This window comes from Falco biarmicus, chromosome 12, assembly GCF_023638135.1.
Source record: "Falco biarmicus isolate bFalBia1 chromosome 12, bFalBia1.pri, whole genome shotgun sequence".
Lineage (NCBI taxonomy): Eukaryota > Metazoa > Chordata > Aves > Falconiformes > Falconidae > Falco > Falco biarmicus.
In genome coordinates, this window is record NC_079299.1 from 12,678,558 (window position 1) to 12,697,420 (window position 18,863).

Sequence of the window (18,863 nt, forward strand, 5' to 3'; positions counted from 1 at the left end):
TTACATTAGCCTTGACTCACTGGAAGAAAAGAAAGAAGAGGCAGCATCACGACACTTCCATGCTGTCCATAAGCAACCATTAAGAGGAAAAAACAAAGGAACAAACGCCCACTCATGGTGTGATATGAGACCACAGGTATTTGCAGCTGCACCAGCTGGTTTTGTACTCTGCACTGCTTTGGTGATTGTGGGGCCAGGCAGGGCCAGGCTCATCTGCCTGGCCAAGTTCACCTCTGTTTTCCTTTGGAAAAAATTTATCCCTGGTAAAACTGACCGGCCAGAGTGGCTGTTGTAAATAGGAGGCAGAGGTAGTTAGGTCACTCCAGGGAAATTGCAAAACCGTAGCTCCTACCCAAGCACATTCATGGATTCTCACACATGTCAGGTTGAAGCAAGTTCAACTCTCATTCAACAACAGGCTTGTGCTGAAGAGACTTCGCCCGCACCTCCCTTATGGGGGCTTACAAAATATTGACTACATTAAACACTTGGGCATGTTTCTTCCCCTAGATTACAGGAAAAAGCTGCCTTTGGTAAAAGAAGGTGAGTTTGCTACACCTGAAAATGAAGTGAAGCAGCTCAGTCACAGCATCAATCCTTACTGATGAGTGAGTTTTTCAATATACAAGAGCAGTTCTGGATTGATTTTGTTTCTATACAGAAGATACTCCCCAACTCCTGCCTTCTTGAATGACATCCTTGGTTTCTTGTCGGACAAAGTACTGAAATACAAAATTTAATACTGTATGAACAATTTCAACACAATATTTAATGAAAGGGAATAAAAAGTTTAAAACTTTTTTAAAAGGCAACATCAAAAAGTGCATTAGGAGTAAAACGCAAGTCAGGTCCATCCAGTTGTCTAGTCTGCAATATCACTTATTCATTTTCTCCTGTAACAAAGAGGTGCACATCTTTTTTGGACTGTAGCATTTGAGCTGTGCGATCTATGCCAACCACTGCAGCCAATTTCTGAGCATCATACTTGGAGTAGAGCACAGTACAGGTCCAAGTAGCATCCACTCCACTGTCCGTAGCCTTCATCATGTTACAAATCTCACTGTAGAAGTGGGAGTATGTTGGTAACTCATAGAAAATGAGGTTCCTAATACCTTTTATCGTATACCTGTAGCAGGAGGGGGGGGGGGGGGGGGGAAAAAAAAAAAAAAAAAGTAACTTTGTGGCTCATTTTTGCAAAATCTACATGTTAAAACACCAGTCCTCTATTCTTCCAATTTTCAACTTCAATGCATGCCAGTTGTAGTTCAACTCTACAAACACTGTGTCATGGACTGAAAACTAAACACAGATGTGGAATTTAAGCGGAGGAATATCTAATACTGCCAAGTACAATGACTTCCTCTGAAGTACAGACCACCACCAATTTCTGCAGTATTCAGCTTCTTTAGCTTGGATTTTAAAACAGTGAAGCCTGATCAGAGTGAGCCTCATGAAACTCTTTGTATTTGCCAAAACATCTGCCAATAGAAAAAACCTGTTCCATTAGGAACTTCTAAATAGCTCCAGTCAGGACATAGCGAATTTTCCAGGTGGCCTCAGCTTGCTGTATTGCATTATCCTTTTCCAGAATTTTGTGTAATACTCGTGTTCATCTGTGCCGCAATAAAAAGGCACAATGAATCCCATTTTGCAGGCTATATTATTCTGTCCTATCATCAGTGGAACTTGGCAGCACTAACCTTCCCAAATAAAGCCCTGTACATACCAAAGTATTAGAGTCTCTGCAAGGGACTGCTGACAACATGCAAAAATTTTAAAATTAACCAACAGCTCTTACTTCAGTCAAATTAGTCCTTGGAGGGATGCAACAGATTAAAAAAGCAATACAGCCCAACTATGATTAAGGTCAGGCTCTACTTCCAAACCAGCACACATTCAACTCAAGAGGAAAACTCTGCCTACTATTCACCTTTTGTAAAAGTGGAAGCGCTCAGTGAACAATAAAAACTGTTTCTCTCCCTTGAGAAAGAACCGTCTTGCTCTGCAGACACCAGCCTTTTTAGTGTATTCACAAATGTGAGTAAAATTCAGGTCCTCTTTCTTGAAGTAATTACGAAGACGCACGTAGTCAAAATACGATGGAACATAAATGAGCGTGTGTGACATGATGGCATCGCGGTACTCAGGCAACACTTTGTCGATGAAAAACCGAAACCTCAGTTAAGAAAACAAATATATTTTAACCAGAGTTAACGCTTATCTTTCCAGTACTGATATGACCTCAAGCAACAATATCAGAGAACCGACTACAGAAGATTTTGACTATATTTTGACTATGACTAAAGAAATAATTCTTTAACTTCACAGGATTTCTATACGTGTAGAAGGTATAAAGCAAAGGCTTTATCAGTACTGCAGTTATGGTAAAGACTAGTATTCCTTTCCCAGACTTTATTCTCAAGTGCCTTTGGCAAGGAGAAGTTCAGTATTCCCCTCCACCTGTGCAGTCTTCAGCCTTCATCTGAAGACTAATGAAGGTGTACTTCTGCGGTGAAGTCACATTGTGCTCTGCAGGGAACAGTACACAACTAAATCTGAAACTGTAGTCATTAGGGCATAGCAAAATAGTCTGGAACACAGAGTACCTTGTATCTATTACAGCAGTTGAGTTTTCAGCTTCTAGCCTCCGAAACACGTGAGGAAGCTGGACCACAACATGGCTAATGGAGCCACTGAGCGGTACGTTGCGTACGGCCACCTGTGAGAAGCAAAGTAGGACATTTAGGGAAGCAGTGTTTCAAAGGCAGCCACGCTCCAGTCAGCTTTCTGCTCCTAACTCACATCTGCAAGCAGTGCACAAGGCTGCTTTTAAAAAAGCTCCAATACAAAACTATATTCACGTATACACATACCAGATGTTAAATATACATGGCCACTGCTTATGCCCTGACTTCCATGTATTTGAGACAGACAACTAAGGTTTTTACTTTTCCTGCTTCTTTCAAAGTAATAACAATTAGTGCTGCTTATACAGAAGGAGGGAAAAAAAAAAAAAAGGAAGTAGGTGAACCCTCCATTTAACAACAAAATAAACAAGGTAACTGGTGTGTGTCAAATTAAGAAATCTGATTTCTGACATAAATCAGCCACCTATGAAAGAAAAGCATCAAATAAAGTATTGCTGCAAGAAGAGTAGTTCTTCGTGTCTTTGGCACAGCATCAGAAATCATCATACAGCATCACGGAGATGCAGACTGCAATACGTGGGTAATGGAAGTGACCGGCACAGTCTTTCTGCAACTGAGTTATGGAATTTTTCCATGTGTTGGGATTTCTGTTCCTCTTCCCCTGCCTTCCACCAGCATTTAAGAGGAGGCTTTCAGCTTATCTCTGAACTCACCTGCCCCACATAATTGAAGCAGTGTTTGTTGAAGACAGAGTTGATCTGGGGATCCTGAAGCGCGCTGAACAGCAGCGTCTGGCGGTAGTACTTGGACCAGTTATTGAGATTCAGCATTCGCACTCGGGAGAAGTCTACCCCATGGGAATCCAGAGGCAGCAGGTTAATGTGCTTCATCAGGTGCTACACAGAGAGATGGAAACGCATTGCTACTGACATGCCTGCACCCAAGCTGCAAGAGCCTTAACTGCACAAAGTGGGCAGGTACAAGCAAGACAGCACAGAATATAAAACAGTAATGATCTCCCAAGGCATGACTGTCTGGAATTTATTGACCACAGTAAGAATAATTTACTTGATTTCCTGCCACAGAACTGAAAGGTACCATCTCTTTAGTCATCAGTAACGGTAACCCTTGCTGCCAGTCTTCTCCCACGGGACAAGTATAATGGGATGTTTGTTTGTATTGAAGTCAGTGGGCCCAAGGTTTCTAAGCTAAAAGAAGCCCAGGTGCGGTTCCCATTGCATTCAGGGAGAGTCTGGGTGCAAGTGAAGAAATCAATCTCATTTTGGCCTCACTGACTGATGCCTAGGACTGGCAATCCCTGCCACCACATGGCTGGCAGTTGCACCCAAAGGAAAAACCTGGAAACAGACTCCAGGACTCATTCCCTGGATATTGTGTAGGCTCACGTACCTTTCCTGAAACTCCCCAGGAAACAAGACACCTTCTGGGCTCCTTCAAAATGTACAGTAACATGATGCTGTCAAAATGCCTGGCCCAGGTACTTCAAAGATGCTTCTATGTGGAAAAAAATCCCAACTTTTCAAACTTTTATTAACGGAAAGCCAAAAAGCACGGGTATTACTGCGTAACAGCCCAATCCAAGAGCTCTATTTTCACAACATGTACAGGAAAATCCTCATACTGTTTAAATTTGGACACAACTAATGCTTAGTATCTCTGCAGACAGCAGAGACAAGCACCAGGTCCTGCTACTTTCTGGAGGAACCCGAATTAGGCTGTACAGATTCCTCACATGGCTGCAAGCTGAGAGAGACACCGGGCAGCCAGACAGCTGGCATATTTTCTCCCACATGTGATTAAAAGAATCAGCATTATCTCATTCTGTGAGATTATTAAAACTGTCCAAAATAAAAAAAAAAAATCTCTGATGAAATACGCTACTGAAGCACCAAATACTAAGATTTATAGAGAAAGCTGCCGAATACTACCGAAATTTGTAGAAGGAATATTCTTAGTATAAGGAAAACATCAGGGTGGAGGAAGGAAAAGGAACAAACATACGTGTCTGGAATCAAGTCAATAAAAAATAGCAATACTGCTCACTGCCAAAACTAAGTTGTATCAGACTAAGAAGACACAGTACAACAGAAAAATGAATGCATATGGAAAACGCACCAGAACATGTTCCCAATTCTGCATCAGGTAAATATCCGCTTGATCAATTATGAGAATTTCTATTGACGACAGAAAATCAAAATCTCTCTTCTTCTCCCCCTCTGCACCAATAACAGTCCTCATACCCAGGGGAGAGGCAATGATGATGTCTGATGAGTAAAATGGTGCATACAGTCTCATACTCTTTTGAAGAATCGCAACCCCTGTCCAACAACAACCAACAGCATTTTCTTAGTTAAAGTCAATTATCAACCATATTCTTCCAGCAGGCTCTGTAATCATAACTTCCTACATTTCCTCCCCTTTAACACAAACTAACTATTACAGCTGGACAAAACCAATCTGTCTGAAACTCTTCTTTCCCCAAAAAGTGCTTACCCACCCCACCCCCATTTGACAAGCATTTGGCAGATTTTCATGAAGTTCAGCAAACTCTTTCAGTAGTACTTTTTTCCAGATTTTTCATAGCCTGGACAACATTTTTTAACTGAAACACATTTTTTGTGATTTTCTGCTAAAAAGGAGGATGAGGGGGCTGAAGAACTTTAGAAAGAAAAAAAAAATAGCAGAAGCTATTTACTGCTCCTTTCTCCCTAAATCCTAGGATTTGGTCTCTGCTGTTAGGTACTACAGTAACACTTTAATCTGTCATGAAAGATACACTGTGGACCTCCTGGGTATAAACTGCCTGCATTCACAGGGCCACAAGAGTTGCTACTTAAAAAAAGGAAAAGGTTCTTCATGTTATGGTGATTGAAAGCATAACCAGTCTTGCACCTTCCCTGGCAGGGCTTCTCAGGCAGCAGGTTGTGGTGTACATGATGAAGGAGCTTATGCATCACCTCTCATGTTAAAGGAAAGAATCAAAGGAATTTGTTACCTGTGTCATAACTACGTGGCAACATTGCTAGGACCCACAGCTTTCTGATCTTAAAAATCCAGTTAGTCTGGACCTTATTCAAACCACCCCCTGCAGTCTGCCCAACAAAGGTGTCCCTTCAACCTCTCTCCCTCTCTGTGTGAGGCCAGCAATCACGGGCACAGCTGAAGGCAAGAATTTCACACAGACAGCAACAGGGACCCCTCCTGCTATCTACTGTAACCCAATGATAAACACAGACCAAAAAAGCAGGCACAATTGGTTGAATTTCCAGGAAGAAGGTATCACTTGTCACAGCATATATAAGTTTTAACAACATCAAGTCTTTTCTGTTTAAAAATGTGAAATGGTGGTTTTAGTAAGGCATAACAAATGCGCTTTAAATTAGATCTTTGTGCAGAAGTAACAGGGTGTGAGGCACAGTTAGAAAGGATAATTATTCTGCTTCTATGATTTGCTTCTGTAATGAACAGCACTCAAAGTTTCTTCAAGCATTTCTTCACACCTAGTAAAAGTGGATCCAGCAGACTGTGGTATGGGAGAAGACTGAAAGGAAAATTATTACGCTACTGAAAGTAAGATGCTCTCAGCCCAAGAGACATGCACTGGGGAAAGAAGAAAGACTGAGTGGGACCCACTCACACCTTCCACTGTACCATTAAATTTCTTGGGATGCCAATTTATCTTTCAAGGGGCAGTAATTTCAAAAGCCTCTGATCTGTCAAGTTAAGTTACAAGAACTGCCTACTCATCATGGCAGCTCCAGAAACCAAGCCACTAGCTAATTCTCTGCATAGTGAGTTACTAAAACAGCATGAGATTATAGTATTATGAAAGTCTCAAATCTGCTACTTGTCCAACAGTCCTACTTGCTGGCTACACCTTTGCTTTCACGAAAACCATGGGCAGTACAGTAGAAAACTGCTTTGCTCAGTACTGCGCTTGAATTTTGTTCCAACCATTACTGATCACAAGGGACGTTGTGAACAGGCTGATTAAACCCCAAAGATTTTATTTCTTTTAATAACATGAAAGAATTTGCTGCACAATCAAGGCTATCCTCTTTAAAATCAGGTGTGGACAGTCCTGCTACAATAAAGGAATCGTTGCATTTTAAGTGATTCTGAGCTTGGTAGAAAATAATTACTTTTGTGTTTTCTCTTCCTTTTTAAGTTCTGGCAAAGCAGGAAAGATTTTCAGAGAAATCCAAGCTGCCAGTGCAAAACTGGCACGAATACCGCAGAGCCTAGAGTCTCACCAGAATTTCCACCCTTGACAGCTCCTAGACATTTAGGAAGAACTTGTAACTTCTCAGTTTTTTACAAGACAAAAATCATCTGTTCAGTAGGTCATTACCAATTCTGAAGTGGTCATCAATGTTGCCAGCAAAAACGGCTTCATAATCTTCAGGTCTTTTCAGGTTGGGGGGCTTCTCTTCCGGGTCAAAGCCAAACTCCCCTTTGAAGCGCTTTTTATTACTTACATCTATTTTTTTTTTGTCATTCACTTCAAGAAGACTGATGAAAATATGCACAATCCTCAAAGCACATTCCCTGAAGGGCACTATCATCAGCACCTGCATAGATCAACAGTTACAACAGAATAATCCACAGAATATGAATGTTCACAGTTAACTGCGTGTTAAGTAACTTTATGACTTAGATCTGCACCCACAGGGCATCCCAACAATCAAAACAAAACAACTCTGATGTGCAGCAAGGAGGGAGGATGTGCTGTACTAGCCAGCAGCTCAGTTTTGTTCCCCATGTCACACCCAGGGGAACTGAAAACTAAGCATGTTCTTCCTGCTCTTCCTAACCCTCAAGCAAGCAAGAGCTCCCACAATACCCAGACAGGGTCTGTGGCTGGCTCCTGGACGGGGGGCACTAGTTTCTGCACAGCACTCAAATGTAAGTATCTAACTGGGGAGTCAACACAGAAACCAAAGGCGTTTGCCAGGCATGCAGCAAACACTGAAACCCAACTTTGAAACTGTTCAACAGGCGGTTGGCACCACCAGCGACAGGCTAGCCACAGCTGGCTCCACTTGGTTATCAACTAGAGGATGCTGCGAATCCTGGGAGGCTCGGTTTGAGGCCCTCTCACCAACTGTGGCAGGCAGCCTTGGTAATAGTGCTGGGATTCCCTGAAGTCTCCCAGCTACAGAAGGATCCTTCCACGCAGGCAAGTCCTTACAGATGGCTAAGGCCAAAAAAAATTTCTGGGACATCCCACACTGGGTGACAGCCTATACTGCCTGCACTAACACTGAAGTTCAATGTGGAGGCACCTTTCTGTACCGGTGGGTTTAGAAACGAGAGGCAGGAACAGGTGACATGTCAGTCTGTAGTGATAGGGGCACAAAGAAAAAGGTCAAACCCATGGCTTAGCAAAGAAACGGGCTGGCTAACAACCTAGTGCTCACTGCTGCTCACAGGGTGCTGCCTGCGATCTGGCCACAACAGATGACTTCCAGGCAGGACAAAGGGATGCGGAAAAGCACGTGCCCAGGTACATGTCACCTGGGAGAGCAGCAACAGAAATACTTTTGGATAAACTACCAGGGTGTTTATACAGCCTGACCAGATGGCCAGGGTGGGGATGGGGGAAATCACATTAACAAAGCTCTCTTACCTTAGGTCTAGTGAGGCCCTGATCCCTGTAGTCATCATTATCGGCCCCTGGCTTTTGGTCTCTTCGTTTGGCATTGTGGCTGAGCACCTGGGCATTTGCCTTCAGAACATGGTTCAAGGCATGCAAGCAGTAAACATGCCTAATTTCTTCTCCGTTTGTTAAGGCATTTCTTTCTGGATAGAACAAGTCCCGGTACGTATTCATGATACAGAAAAGCTCTCTTTGTAACGGGCTAAAAGATGGATCACTTGCTTTGTTCACTGAGGACAGAAATTGTTTATTCACTTTTGGCCAAGTGAATTCTAAAGGCTTGTGAAGATAAAGCTGTTTCATATCAACTTCTTTGTCTGCTTTCAAAGTTTTGTGTTTCTCCAAAGTGGAAGAAAATGTTAGCTGGCCCAGCCTTGGCCACTGAAAAAAAAAACCAACAACCCAACCAACAACAGAAAAAACAACTCAGGAATCATATGTACCAAACTTCATACACTTAAAAGCACATCACCACAGCTGGCAATTTAATCAAATTAATGAAATTTGAGAAATCATCTTTTCATAATACCAGTTGAAACCATTTTTCCAACGTGCAATCTCTTTTAGTCTGCCAGGGTAAATAACAATAAACTTGAGCTCAGTAGAGCTGGATTTATTTTGCAGTGACATGTCTATAACTATCCTCATTTTGCAGATGACAAAACTGAGGAAGAGGAAGGATGGAATTTCTGCCTAACCCATGCAGCAAATCAGTGGTACAAACCAGGGACAAGATGAGAACCCTGGAGTACACTTATTGGTCAGCTACACTGAGGTACGTACTTTGGTTAAAGATGGAAACAAAACCCCATTAGGGACTAAACCCGGAAACTGTGAATCAGTAGCTAAATGAAATCTTGTTGGGAGTCTGTCTGATTTTAAGGGCAAAAACTACTAGTGTAGTAGGGGAAAACTCTAAACTGTAAGCCTTCTGCCACGCAAGTTGTCCCTATCTGTCTCTGTATACTAGCTACACCAAGTTAAATAAAGATACATTATGCATTGCTTCAGGTGGCACTGGTACTTTTGGCTATCATAGTCCAAAAAAGAAAAATAAATAAAGTTTTACAAAAATCCCAACTTTCTCTCTTACTGACTAACCACTGGATATCTTCCAATGAATGTCACCCAGCATATGGCTGACCAGAATGCAAAGCAAGTCTCCAAAACAAAATCAAATGTGAAAAAGCTAGGAAGCAAAGGTTTGTCTAAAAATGAGTATTTTGAAAACCAATATTGTCTCTCAAGTAATGAGGTGCGTTTCTGATACTGTAATTCACCTATTATTTCCAGTATTAACAATGTAAGTATTAAACTCCCCTTTACTGGCTTGTAAATGTGTACAGAGATACAGCCATCCCGAAGCAACAATGTGAAAGTGCATCACAAGTACTTTTAGGACTGTACACGGTAAGCTCACAAGTTCAGCTGCGGAACAGATCCCTGGCATCGTGCTGTTACCACTCAGAAACCATTCCGGTTGCTACCCGCTGTCAAGTGTACTTAAAAACCTGTGGGTTTGAGACTACAGATCAAACTCCAAAGCTGTTTTTCACACGTGTCGTCACATGCCTATATAACAGCAGACTTTAAATTTCAACTCTCGCTCAGCCCTAAGTCAAGAAAACTGTTCAGCAAGTGACAAAATCTTGATGTTTCCAGTGCCACAAGCTAATAGTAACCATTTTGAGTCTATTTCACTTGTATAAAAAAAGGATTATTTTCATCCAGGCATCTTTAGAAACTCTGGACAGCCACAGAATGTTACCTGGCTTTGACTTGAAGTTTTAGGAAGCGTAGACATTTTTTCTACTTCTTTTTCTTCAAGTTCTTTGTCCATGTGCTGTTTAAATGGATCTATTTATAACAACAACAACAAAAATATCCTTAGAACTACTGTAGCTAATATTGGAATTGAGTTTCAGAATGGATTTGCAAATGAGATTAAGAGTTTCCACGCTGGCCAACATCACAGTTAAAACTAGTTATTTCAAAGCACTTGGAGATGAGAGAAAAGATGTCAGATTTTCTCTACATGAACAGAGAGAACAGATTTGACAGATTGCTTTAAAAAAAAAAAAAGCACTTATGGAAGTACTAGAACTTTCAATCACAAAACAAATGTTGGACAGGAAAGCAATATGTAGTAGAAAACATCGTGGCAATTTTCTGCCTTAAGCTCTGACACATCCATCCCTTGCAGGTGAAATAGGCTGTCAATAGTAAAGACCCAAGTGAACTTACTGACCTTCTTATTTTAGAAACGCTTCTGGCCCAGAGCTTTGCATCTTTGGCCAGTGATATGAATACAGTTTGTGATAAAGCACAGAAAGATTAGGCGGGTTTGGGGGAAGGGAGGCAAAAATTGCCTGAAGTGAGCAAAAGTCTGACTTATCTAATCAGCATTTCTTTCTGGAAAGGAAAGGAGAGGCAAGAAACTGTAAAATCATATTATATTCAAAGACACTGGCATGCACAAAGCCACATGCAAAGCTTATTTTGAAAGCCAAACCCTGTACACTCCTTGCAACACAGCAGCACTCACTGCATAAAGAAAACTAATTAGAGAACACTAGCACTTGTCGATGGCTATCTAGCCTACCTACAACTTACCCAGGCAAAAGTCAAGACATTTGCTGATCATGGCACTGTTGAGAAAATCTTTCCAGCAAGGCAAATGAACAGAGTACTACTTAATTGTAATACAAGCTCTCTCTTCAGTTGAGTTTTACTGATTCCAGCATTTGTCAGATAAAGCAGAGAAACCAACATGAAGCGTTTGCAGGAATACTAGTGACCTCAGACTAGAGCAGAAATTCATCTCCCTTCTGCTATCTTAGGCGACTCATTTTCTGTACTAGATTATAAAGCCACTTCCAAGCTACAGGAACCCACTGAAAAGCAGTGCATCATTTTTAAGCTGAACAAAGCTGTTCGGATACTTTACATGCAGTTGGAGAGCTATGGTTCTCATTAAAATGCAATACCAACAGCCTAAGTAATATTCTCATGGTAACAAGAACGAGCTGTTTTTTCTATCACATGGCCCTTTGATGCTTCCACACATTTCATGTATCAACTAGGCTGCCTCCCAGATCTAATGTCAGCTGCTGCTCCAAGATGACAAGCCAGCATCACTAGGGATGCTACAAACATATTTCTCTCTCTCAAACTATGCCATCTGATATTAAAACCACAGAGCATGAAATACGAATGGAAGCTCTGCAAGTGCCAATGTGTGGCATATCACTGAACGATCACACACCCGTGCACACAGTTATTTGTATTACACATGGTGGGATGCCTCCAACACTGGAGCTCAGATTGCACCCACCATCGCACTGCAGTGATGAGATTCGGGGCTACACCCTTAAAAGATACCACACAGATGCTCCGCTGATGCCATGTGCCTTCAGACTCCTCTGTATAACCTTCAAAATTCAGAGAGCCCTGAGCATTTGTCTAAATTACTGTGGCTGCCCTAAGGTTCCCAGAATCTCAATTCCAGAAACTCCACTGAGTTGTGAAGGATGCCCTCAGAGGTCAGCTTTGTGATTATCTCCTGCACTGTCTGTGCCAAGAATATCTCCCATAGTCAAATGCACGCTTACAGGGCCCTCCATATTACACGACCCTTTTAAACTACTATTAAAGCAACAGAACAAGATAACGTTCTCCACACACATTTCCAGTTCCTGATATTTCAAGCATTATCGGTCATAACAGGAACTACGCATGAATCCCAGTCCACAGGGGCTACAGAAAACAAATGGTTCAGCTACATATCTGCATTAGCACTAAGCGTCCCTTATGGACCAGCTCACATGTGGGCAATACAATGAATAATGTAGCAGAACTCAGACGCTACATAGCGTTATCATTACAGTGTTTGATAATTTACACATTTACAGATACTCCTCTAGAGGCAGACCACTAAACACAAACATACTGTGTTTTACCTTCTGAAAAAGCTTGTGAAGAATTGCTGTCTCTCCTATCAGCATTGCAATCTCCACTCTCCTCTTCCATGAAATTGGTTTCCAAGCTAAATTCAGATTCGTGTTTCACATCAGTAAACTCCCCAATTACTCCATGACTTGGGTCACAAGAGGCACCTGCATCATCAGCCTGCTCCTGGCCACGTGTCTGCTCTGCTGTGTCTGTAGCTGTGAATTGTTAGAGAGAGAAACAGGTTATATTCTCCTGGAAAAGTTACTGTTTGTAGGCACCTCTTGCTAGCCAGGCTGTTCCCTTTGAGTTACCAATTTTTCTTCCTCCCTATACTCTATTCAAAAAAGCTAAAGTAGGCATTGTATTCTACAGCAAAGACGACTTCTGGCTAGTCTGCCAAATGTAACATAATACACAACATATGTTTCCCCAGAGAAAATTAAATAAATAACCTATTTGGGGAACGTAAGTTTCAGTTTCCAAAGACCCCAAATAACTGGAAATAATAAAAAGTTGACTCCTTTCTCCTGGAATTTCCTTGCAGACTTCATGAATGAAGTTGCCCCACCATAAAGGAGGTTTCCTTAAAATTTACATATTCTTTCCTCTGCTACGAGGCAAACTTTTCCCTCCTCTCGATGGCAGTAGCCAAGCCAGATGCTGTGCGAGAGAACAGCTTGCATCTCCCATGAGTGGGTGAGAACCCCTGGTATGCTGCTCCATGTGGATTTCCTCTGTGCTGCCGCACAAACAACATCTGAGGAAGCAGCAGCGAGCTGTCTGCTGGAAAATGAGCACAGCTACCCTCTCCTCTGCTAAATCCTTCACCAGCTGCTGCTCCCACCCACAATAGAGCAACAGAGTCTCCAAGCCAGAAGAGCACCCAGCCAACAAGCCAGTCTACACCAGGATTCTGGCTAAAACACGTTACTCAAACCTTCTAACTGAAACAACATTTAGCAAAGCATGGGAAAAGACAAACTACCTTCTTCCTTCTCTGGTACATCATTCTTATCTTCTTCACCTCCATCTACTTCTCCAGTCTCCTGGGACCCTTCGCTGTCCGTTTCTGTCTCACTTTCTCCAGTTTCTTCCGATTCGCTTTCATCTTCTTCTTCCTCACTCTCAGACTCAGGAGAGGTCTTCAGGGTAGCCAGGAGCTTGTGATACACAGACACCTGTTCCACTTCAGCCTCTGAATCACTTTCTGCACTCGATTTGTCAGAATTCTCAGACTGGAAGGGAAAACACGAGTGTAACAGCAACAACAGTAACACTATATTAGGCAACAGGCAGATACCTTCACCTCCAGTTCCAGTGTTGTTTTCACTCTCCCATCCCACCTTTACACAAATGCAACGGAATTTTTCAAAACCCACCATTTTATGCAAATAGTGGTGCCAGACACTTCCATTTTGATTTTGAAAGCATCTCGGTAGACAAGCTGAAGTGCTTCATTCTGCACTGATTTGACTTAGAGCACCACAAAATTTGGTTCCTTCAGTCTCAGCTGAGTGAGTACATTTGATGTCCACAGACAAGGCATTTACTGAACTGGCACTGGATTTTCCTAAGAAAACCACACACAGAGCAGCCATTGTAGAAAGGCACACATACAAGGGACAGAGTACATTGAAAATGCTTCTTGCTCTCAAGAAAGTAAGTGCACTAGCCATCAGCTGACAATAGCCCACCACGGAGTCAGTCAGGTTTGGCTCAGCTGTAAAGCTCTAAGCTTCACACAAGCTAAACTCAGAGCCTCTTCTGTCCCAGGCTCACACAAATCAATGACAGCGTGCCAAGTTATAGCCAAAATTACAGCAAAACCAGGAGTATAAGCGCAGCACTGTTTACTCCTTTCTTAGTTCCTTTCAGCCCAAAAAGGAAAAATCACTAATACAATATCAATGCACAAAATTGCTAAAGGAAACAAATGAACCAGAAGAATTAATTTTTCCATATCAAAACTTTGAAGTCTTTTCTTAATCTGATGATAAAGGAGATTACCAAATCCTGACTGAAAGAAAAGTAAAGCACTGGCAACCTGAAGAAGAGGAATGAGCATTAACATATTTCTTCATTCAAGACAGAACGAAGCACCTCCTAACTTGTGCAACACTAAGTTTATTAACATTATCAGAACAACTTAAAAGTATGATTTACTTTTCACTGTGATTAAGTAACATGCAAAAAATTCAGGAACAGCTACGGTATTTCCTGCTGCTTCTGCCCTCTCATGGTATAACAGCTTTGAGTTAACATTGTAGAAAACAATTCAGAGCCACACAGAAGTCACATTCATTTTTTTCTCCTAAGCACAGAACAACATAATCAACCTGAGATTACAGAGAGAACAACAACAAGAGAACAACATAATCAGCCTGAAAAAGGTGGTAATGCGAAATGCTGAGCGTTTCCCCTTCACTGAACTTCACAAAGGTGAAAGAAAGGCAGAAATAAAAATATATTACCAGTTCACAGGTTTGAGTTGCTTCTGGTCTTCCAGAAACCCTGAAAGGAAAGTGCTGAAATATATTACTCTGTCAGTGATGTATACACAGGATGAAAGAAATAAGGAGAGGAAACTCACAAGTTATATGAGTCTTAAAGAAGTTAAAGCTTAAAACCAAAGCACCACACGATTCTCCCTAAGAAAACAGATTCAGCACTTACCCTGATAGGTTACTCTCTCAGATGATGCTATGCTCTGTATGTGAACCCTAGGTGCTCAAGCGTTACAATTGATCAAGAAGCAAGCTGTTTTAAAGTACAGTCTGCCTTTAATCAGAAAATGAAGCATTCAAAGGAATGTGATTACAAGGTTAATTTACACATGGTTGACAGAACAAGAGCTTACCTCTAGCACTAAATATTGACCTGTGAAGTGGGAAAAAGACGCCGCTGCAGGAATTAACCAGTGCTAGAGCTGCAGTTCTGCAAACAAGACGCTGTACAAGCTGGGCTTAAACTAACCTCAGCTTTTGCCAAAAGACGGGAGCTGAGCGGACAGAGGCACAGGGCTGCTCCCCGGGGGCCGGGCTCTGCCTACCGCCCCCGCGACACAGGCCGGGAGGGTCCTGGGACGAAGGCCGCCCGCCCGCTGCGTTAAACCGGGCGGGCGGCACGGCGGCGCCTTCCCGGGCCTTGCGGCAGCACCGAACCGCACCGGGCTTGGACGTGGCTGCCGGTTGCCCGCAGGCTGGCCCCGGCAGCCCCACACCCTGCCCGCCCGGCCGCCCGCCGCGGGTCGCACCGCTCCAGCGCTGCTCTCGCAGCCTCTGCGGACCCGGCACGGGCACACCGCGGCAGCCCGGCACCGAGCGCGGCTCCAGCGTGCACCGTCCCGCTTCCCCCCAGTACACACACCCATCAGGGAGCCCGGGGAAAGCACGGCGGGGACCAGCCGCCGCCCGGGCCGCCCGCGGGCTGAGCGCGGCTACAGGGGCCCGGAGCAGCCGGCCCCACGGGGAGCCCTTTCCCGGCGGCCGCTGGAAGCCAGCGCGCCCACCCAGGCACTCACTTGTCATAGAAGGGGTGCTCCTCCCCGAACTCCCTCAGGTGCTTCTTCTGCCTCTTGCTCAGGCTGCGCAGCAGCTCCCGCTCACCCCGCCGCTTCCCCATGCCGGCCGCAGCGGCCACCGCGTGGGGCGCTCCCGCCGCGCTTTACGGCACGCTGCTGTCGCGCCGCTGTCGCACGGCGGGGCCCGGAGCTCGGCACCGCCCCGGGGATGGCAGGGGCGGGTGCCGTGCCAAGCCCCGTCGGGGGAAGGCGGAGCCGTGAGGCGACGGGCAGGTCCCCGGGCACGCGCCGAGCCTCGCCCCGCCGCCAGGCAGCGCTTGGTAGAGGTGGCCGCAGCGTCCCGTGGAGGGGAGCGGGGCGGGGCGGGCGAGCCGGGGCGGGGGGGGCGAAGTATCGGCGGGGATTACAGGTCCCAAATCGTTTTCACAGCCGGGATCCCGGAACGCACGCCGTGACCTGGGGCTTCGCATGGGCCACTGGGCGTTCCCGCAACGGTCACAAGCCACGGCGACTCGGTGGCGGCCGAGGGGTGCCCCGGGGTCCCGCCGTGACACTGTCCCGCGGCGGGGGGCTGCTGGGCGTTACCAGCCTGACGCTCTCCCGTACGCACCCGGGCCGTGACCACGCAAGCACGGGGCACCCGGTGCGCAGGTTCCAGCGGGGGAAGCGGTCATTAAGAGGAAGCTCTGAGCTTCACGTGAAGAAAACTTTTTTAATTCCCTCAGCATTAATAGATTAATGCAAAGTTACTTCTGATCTCTGTTCGGGTATAGAAGCGGTAATAATCCGAATGCAGCCTCACCTGCCGAGACCGATCCCCTGTGCCAGAGGCACGCTGCGAAGGGCACACTTGTGCAGGCACTGCCGGAGCTACAGCATCTTCCCCCACTGACCCGTGATCCTCAGAGCTTTGCTGGAAGCTACATTTTCTCTACCCGTTTACAAGACATGGGCCTGTAGCTCAGTATCTACTGTCACCCCATTTTCTTTTTCCTTCATCCTGATTTCAATTTAACCCTTCAAACACATCAGACTCCTGGGACTGCTCCTCCCTCCCTCCTCCCCACACCTTGTGTGAGGGTAGCATTTGGTGTTCAGGATTAAACTGTTTGTGAACTACTTAAAACATTGCGCTGCTGTTCACAAGCGTGTCTTAGAAGACGTGCCCCCCAGGAGATTAACACCTCAGCTTCTCTGGGGTGAGGCACAGGCAGTAAAGCAGCACTGACCTCGATATCGCATAGGACTGGAGAGCATGTAGCCACCCGGTGCGGTACGATAATCCTTTTCTTAAATTAGATCTCTCTTCCTCAGAGAAAATGTAGCAACAGCAAAAAAAATAGTCCCAGTGACTAATATCACATGACCCTAAACTATGATGGGCTATTGATTTTTGTAAACACTTGGGATACCTGTTGTGGGGAGGAGGGGGTTATGTCTTTTCTAGTTTTGGTTTATTTTTTTTTTACAATAAATTCAGCTCAAGCACTGCCTGCAGGTAACCTGGGCAGGCAGCTCAGCCACCGCCACCAGGCACTGGCACCCTTTCCAGGCTGTGTCCCTTTCCTGTCAGCAGAGGGCTGGTGGGTGGGTGTACACAGAGCGCGCCTGGCACTCCAAAGTCATCCCCACCGGTGGGAGCAGGGGGTCAGCGGGCGGAGGGGCCCTCACCCCTGCAGGCAATGGTGGGGAGACCACCGGCAGCCCCCACTGGGCCTTCAGCAACGGTGCATGGATCGCCCCGGGCGTTACAGCCTGAACCTGCAGTGGGGAAAAGGGGAACACAGTAGGGAGTGCTGAACCTGGCTTCCCGGAGGCTCTCTCCACAGCTTCTCCATCCGCAACTCTGTTCTAAATGAAACGCAATTGCTAATCACTCCCTTGACTTACAAGTCTTAACAAAGTGGCTAGCTGACTTGCATTTCTAAAGTGAAATCACGTAACTTACGCTGCAGCTTCTAGTTGTTAGCATGGTATCACCAGCAGTGTTCTTTTTACAGATTTTCTACACACCAAGGTCTTTGATTCCAGCAGTAACACTTGAAAGAAAACCAAGACAAAAAGCTTGAATTATTTGTAATCTGTTCTGCTGACCTAATTCTGTCAGCAGCCATGATTAAACCCCATCAGCAGAAGTCTGCTGCTGCTACCTGTGCATCTTCATCACTTTTATCTGTGACATGTTCCAGAGACACACAATTTATAAAAGCCGCTTCTTTTATTTTAGAGAACTCCACTAATCTGATCATAAAACAGATTCCTCATTGCTATCTTACTACCTTCATTCTTTCATCTCATTTCACTTATCAGCGCATCAACTCACTTTTATGCTTTTCTTCATCCCAGCTTTTCTACTTTTACTTTTGCCTTTTCCCTTGTGAGATGCCATTTTTTCATTTCAGTGTAGGTTTTTAATAGGAATAAATTTACTGATCACACACTTTTCCTGTCCAAATGCGTAAATGGGGAGCTAAACTTTAAACCATTTTGCTTACTTAGGCAGTGTAAGTTACACCATGGACTGTAGCATACAGCTTATAAAGGTGAATGCTGGTTTATTTACTATATGCTGTTCCGTGGTGTATAATAAAGATGCACAACTTAAGATACTGGCTTGAAGCAATGTGAAGGGCAAGAGGAGTTAATTTCTTCCTTCTTCTCAGTCTATCCTTCCTTAATCTTATCTGTTGCCTCTTTCTATACATCACTCCTTTCCTGGTAACAGCTAGAACCTACACAAAGGCAAGTACCTTGATGTAGAAAAGTCTCAGCATGCCTCAGTATCTTGGGTCTGACTTACTACAAGTTAATATGCAAGCTGTATGTACACCTGGGATTCAGTTACTTCAAAGGAGCTATAGCAGAAAACGTGTAACAATCTCTGTCATCCATAACATTAAACATCACATTAAGTGTAAAGAGGATTTTTCAAGTATTTCAGAATTCAGAAGCCACTTAGTATCAAAAGGAGATTGAGAATTTTTTTATATATATATTTTTATAAATATATATATAAAAGAATAAAAATAAATTTTAATTTTCTACAAACATATTATAAATTACC

At 44.2% G+C, this 18,863-nt stretch overlaps 1 protein-coding gene across 1 annotated transcript; it reads right to left on the bottom strand.

The window, feature by feature from the left end:
- Nucleotides 1–579: 579 nt before the first annotated feature.
- On the bottom strand, nt 580–15,956 carry UTP25 (UTP25 small subunit processome component). The gene is made up of 12 exons (XM_056357826.1): nt 15,800–15,956; nt 14,751–14,790; nt 13,265–13,514; nt 12,288–12,494; nt 10,097–10,185; nt 8,299–8,709; nt 7,021–7,240; nt 4,785–4,987; nt 3,362–3,544; nt 2,607–2,719; nt 1,931–2,176; nt 580–1,126 (listed from the first exon to the last, which is right to left on the bottom strand). Exons 1-12 carry the CDS (start codon nt 15,898–15,900, stop codon nt 880–882), a joined length of 2,310 nt encoding a protein of 769 aa, XP_056213801.1. The 5' UTR covers nt 15,901–15,956; the 3' UTR covers nt 580–879.
- Between the last annotated feature and the right edge of the window lie 2,907 nt (nt 15,957–18,863).

Excerpts from the sequence above, each read along its gene's own strand:
- UTP25 (XM_056357826.1), bottom strand. The coding sequence starts at position 15,900 with ATGGGGAAGCGGCGGGGTGAGCGGGAGCTGCTGCGCAGCCTGAGCAAG. Across the intron at positions 12,495-13,264 it reads TGTACCAGAGAAGGAAGAAG|CTACAGACACAGCAGAGCAG; the intron begins GTAGTTTGTCTT and ends AACAATTCACAG. Across the intron at positions 7,241-8,298 it reads AGGGCCTCACTAGACCTAAG|GTGCTGATGATAGTGCCCTT; the intron begins GTAAGAGAGCTT and ends TGATCTATGCAG.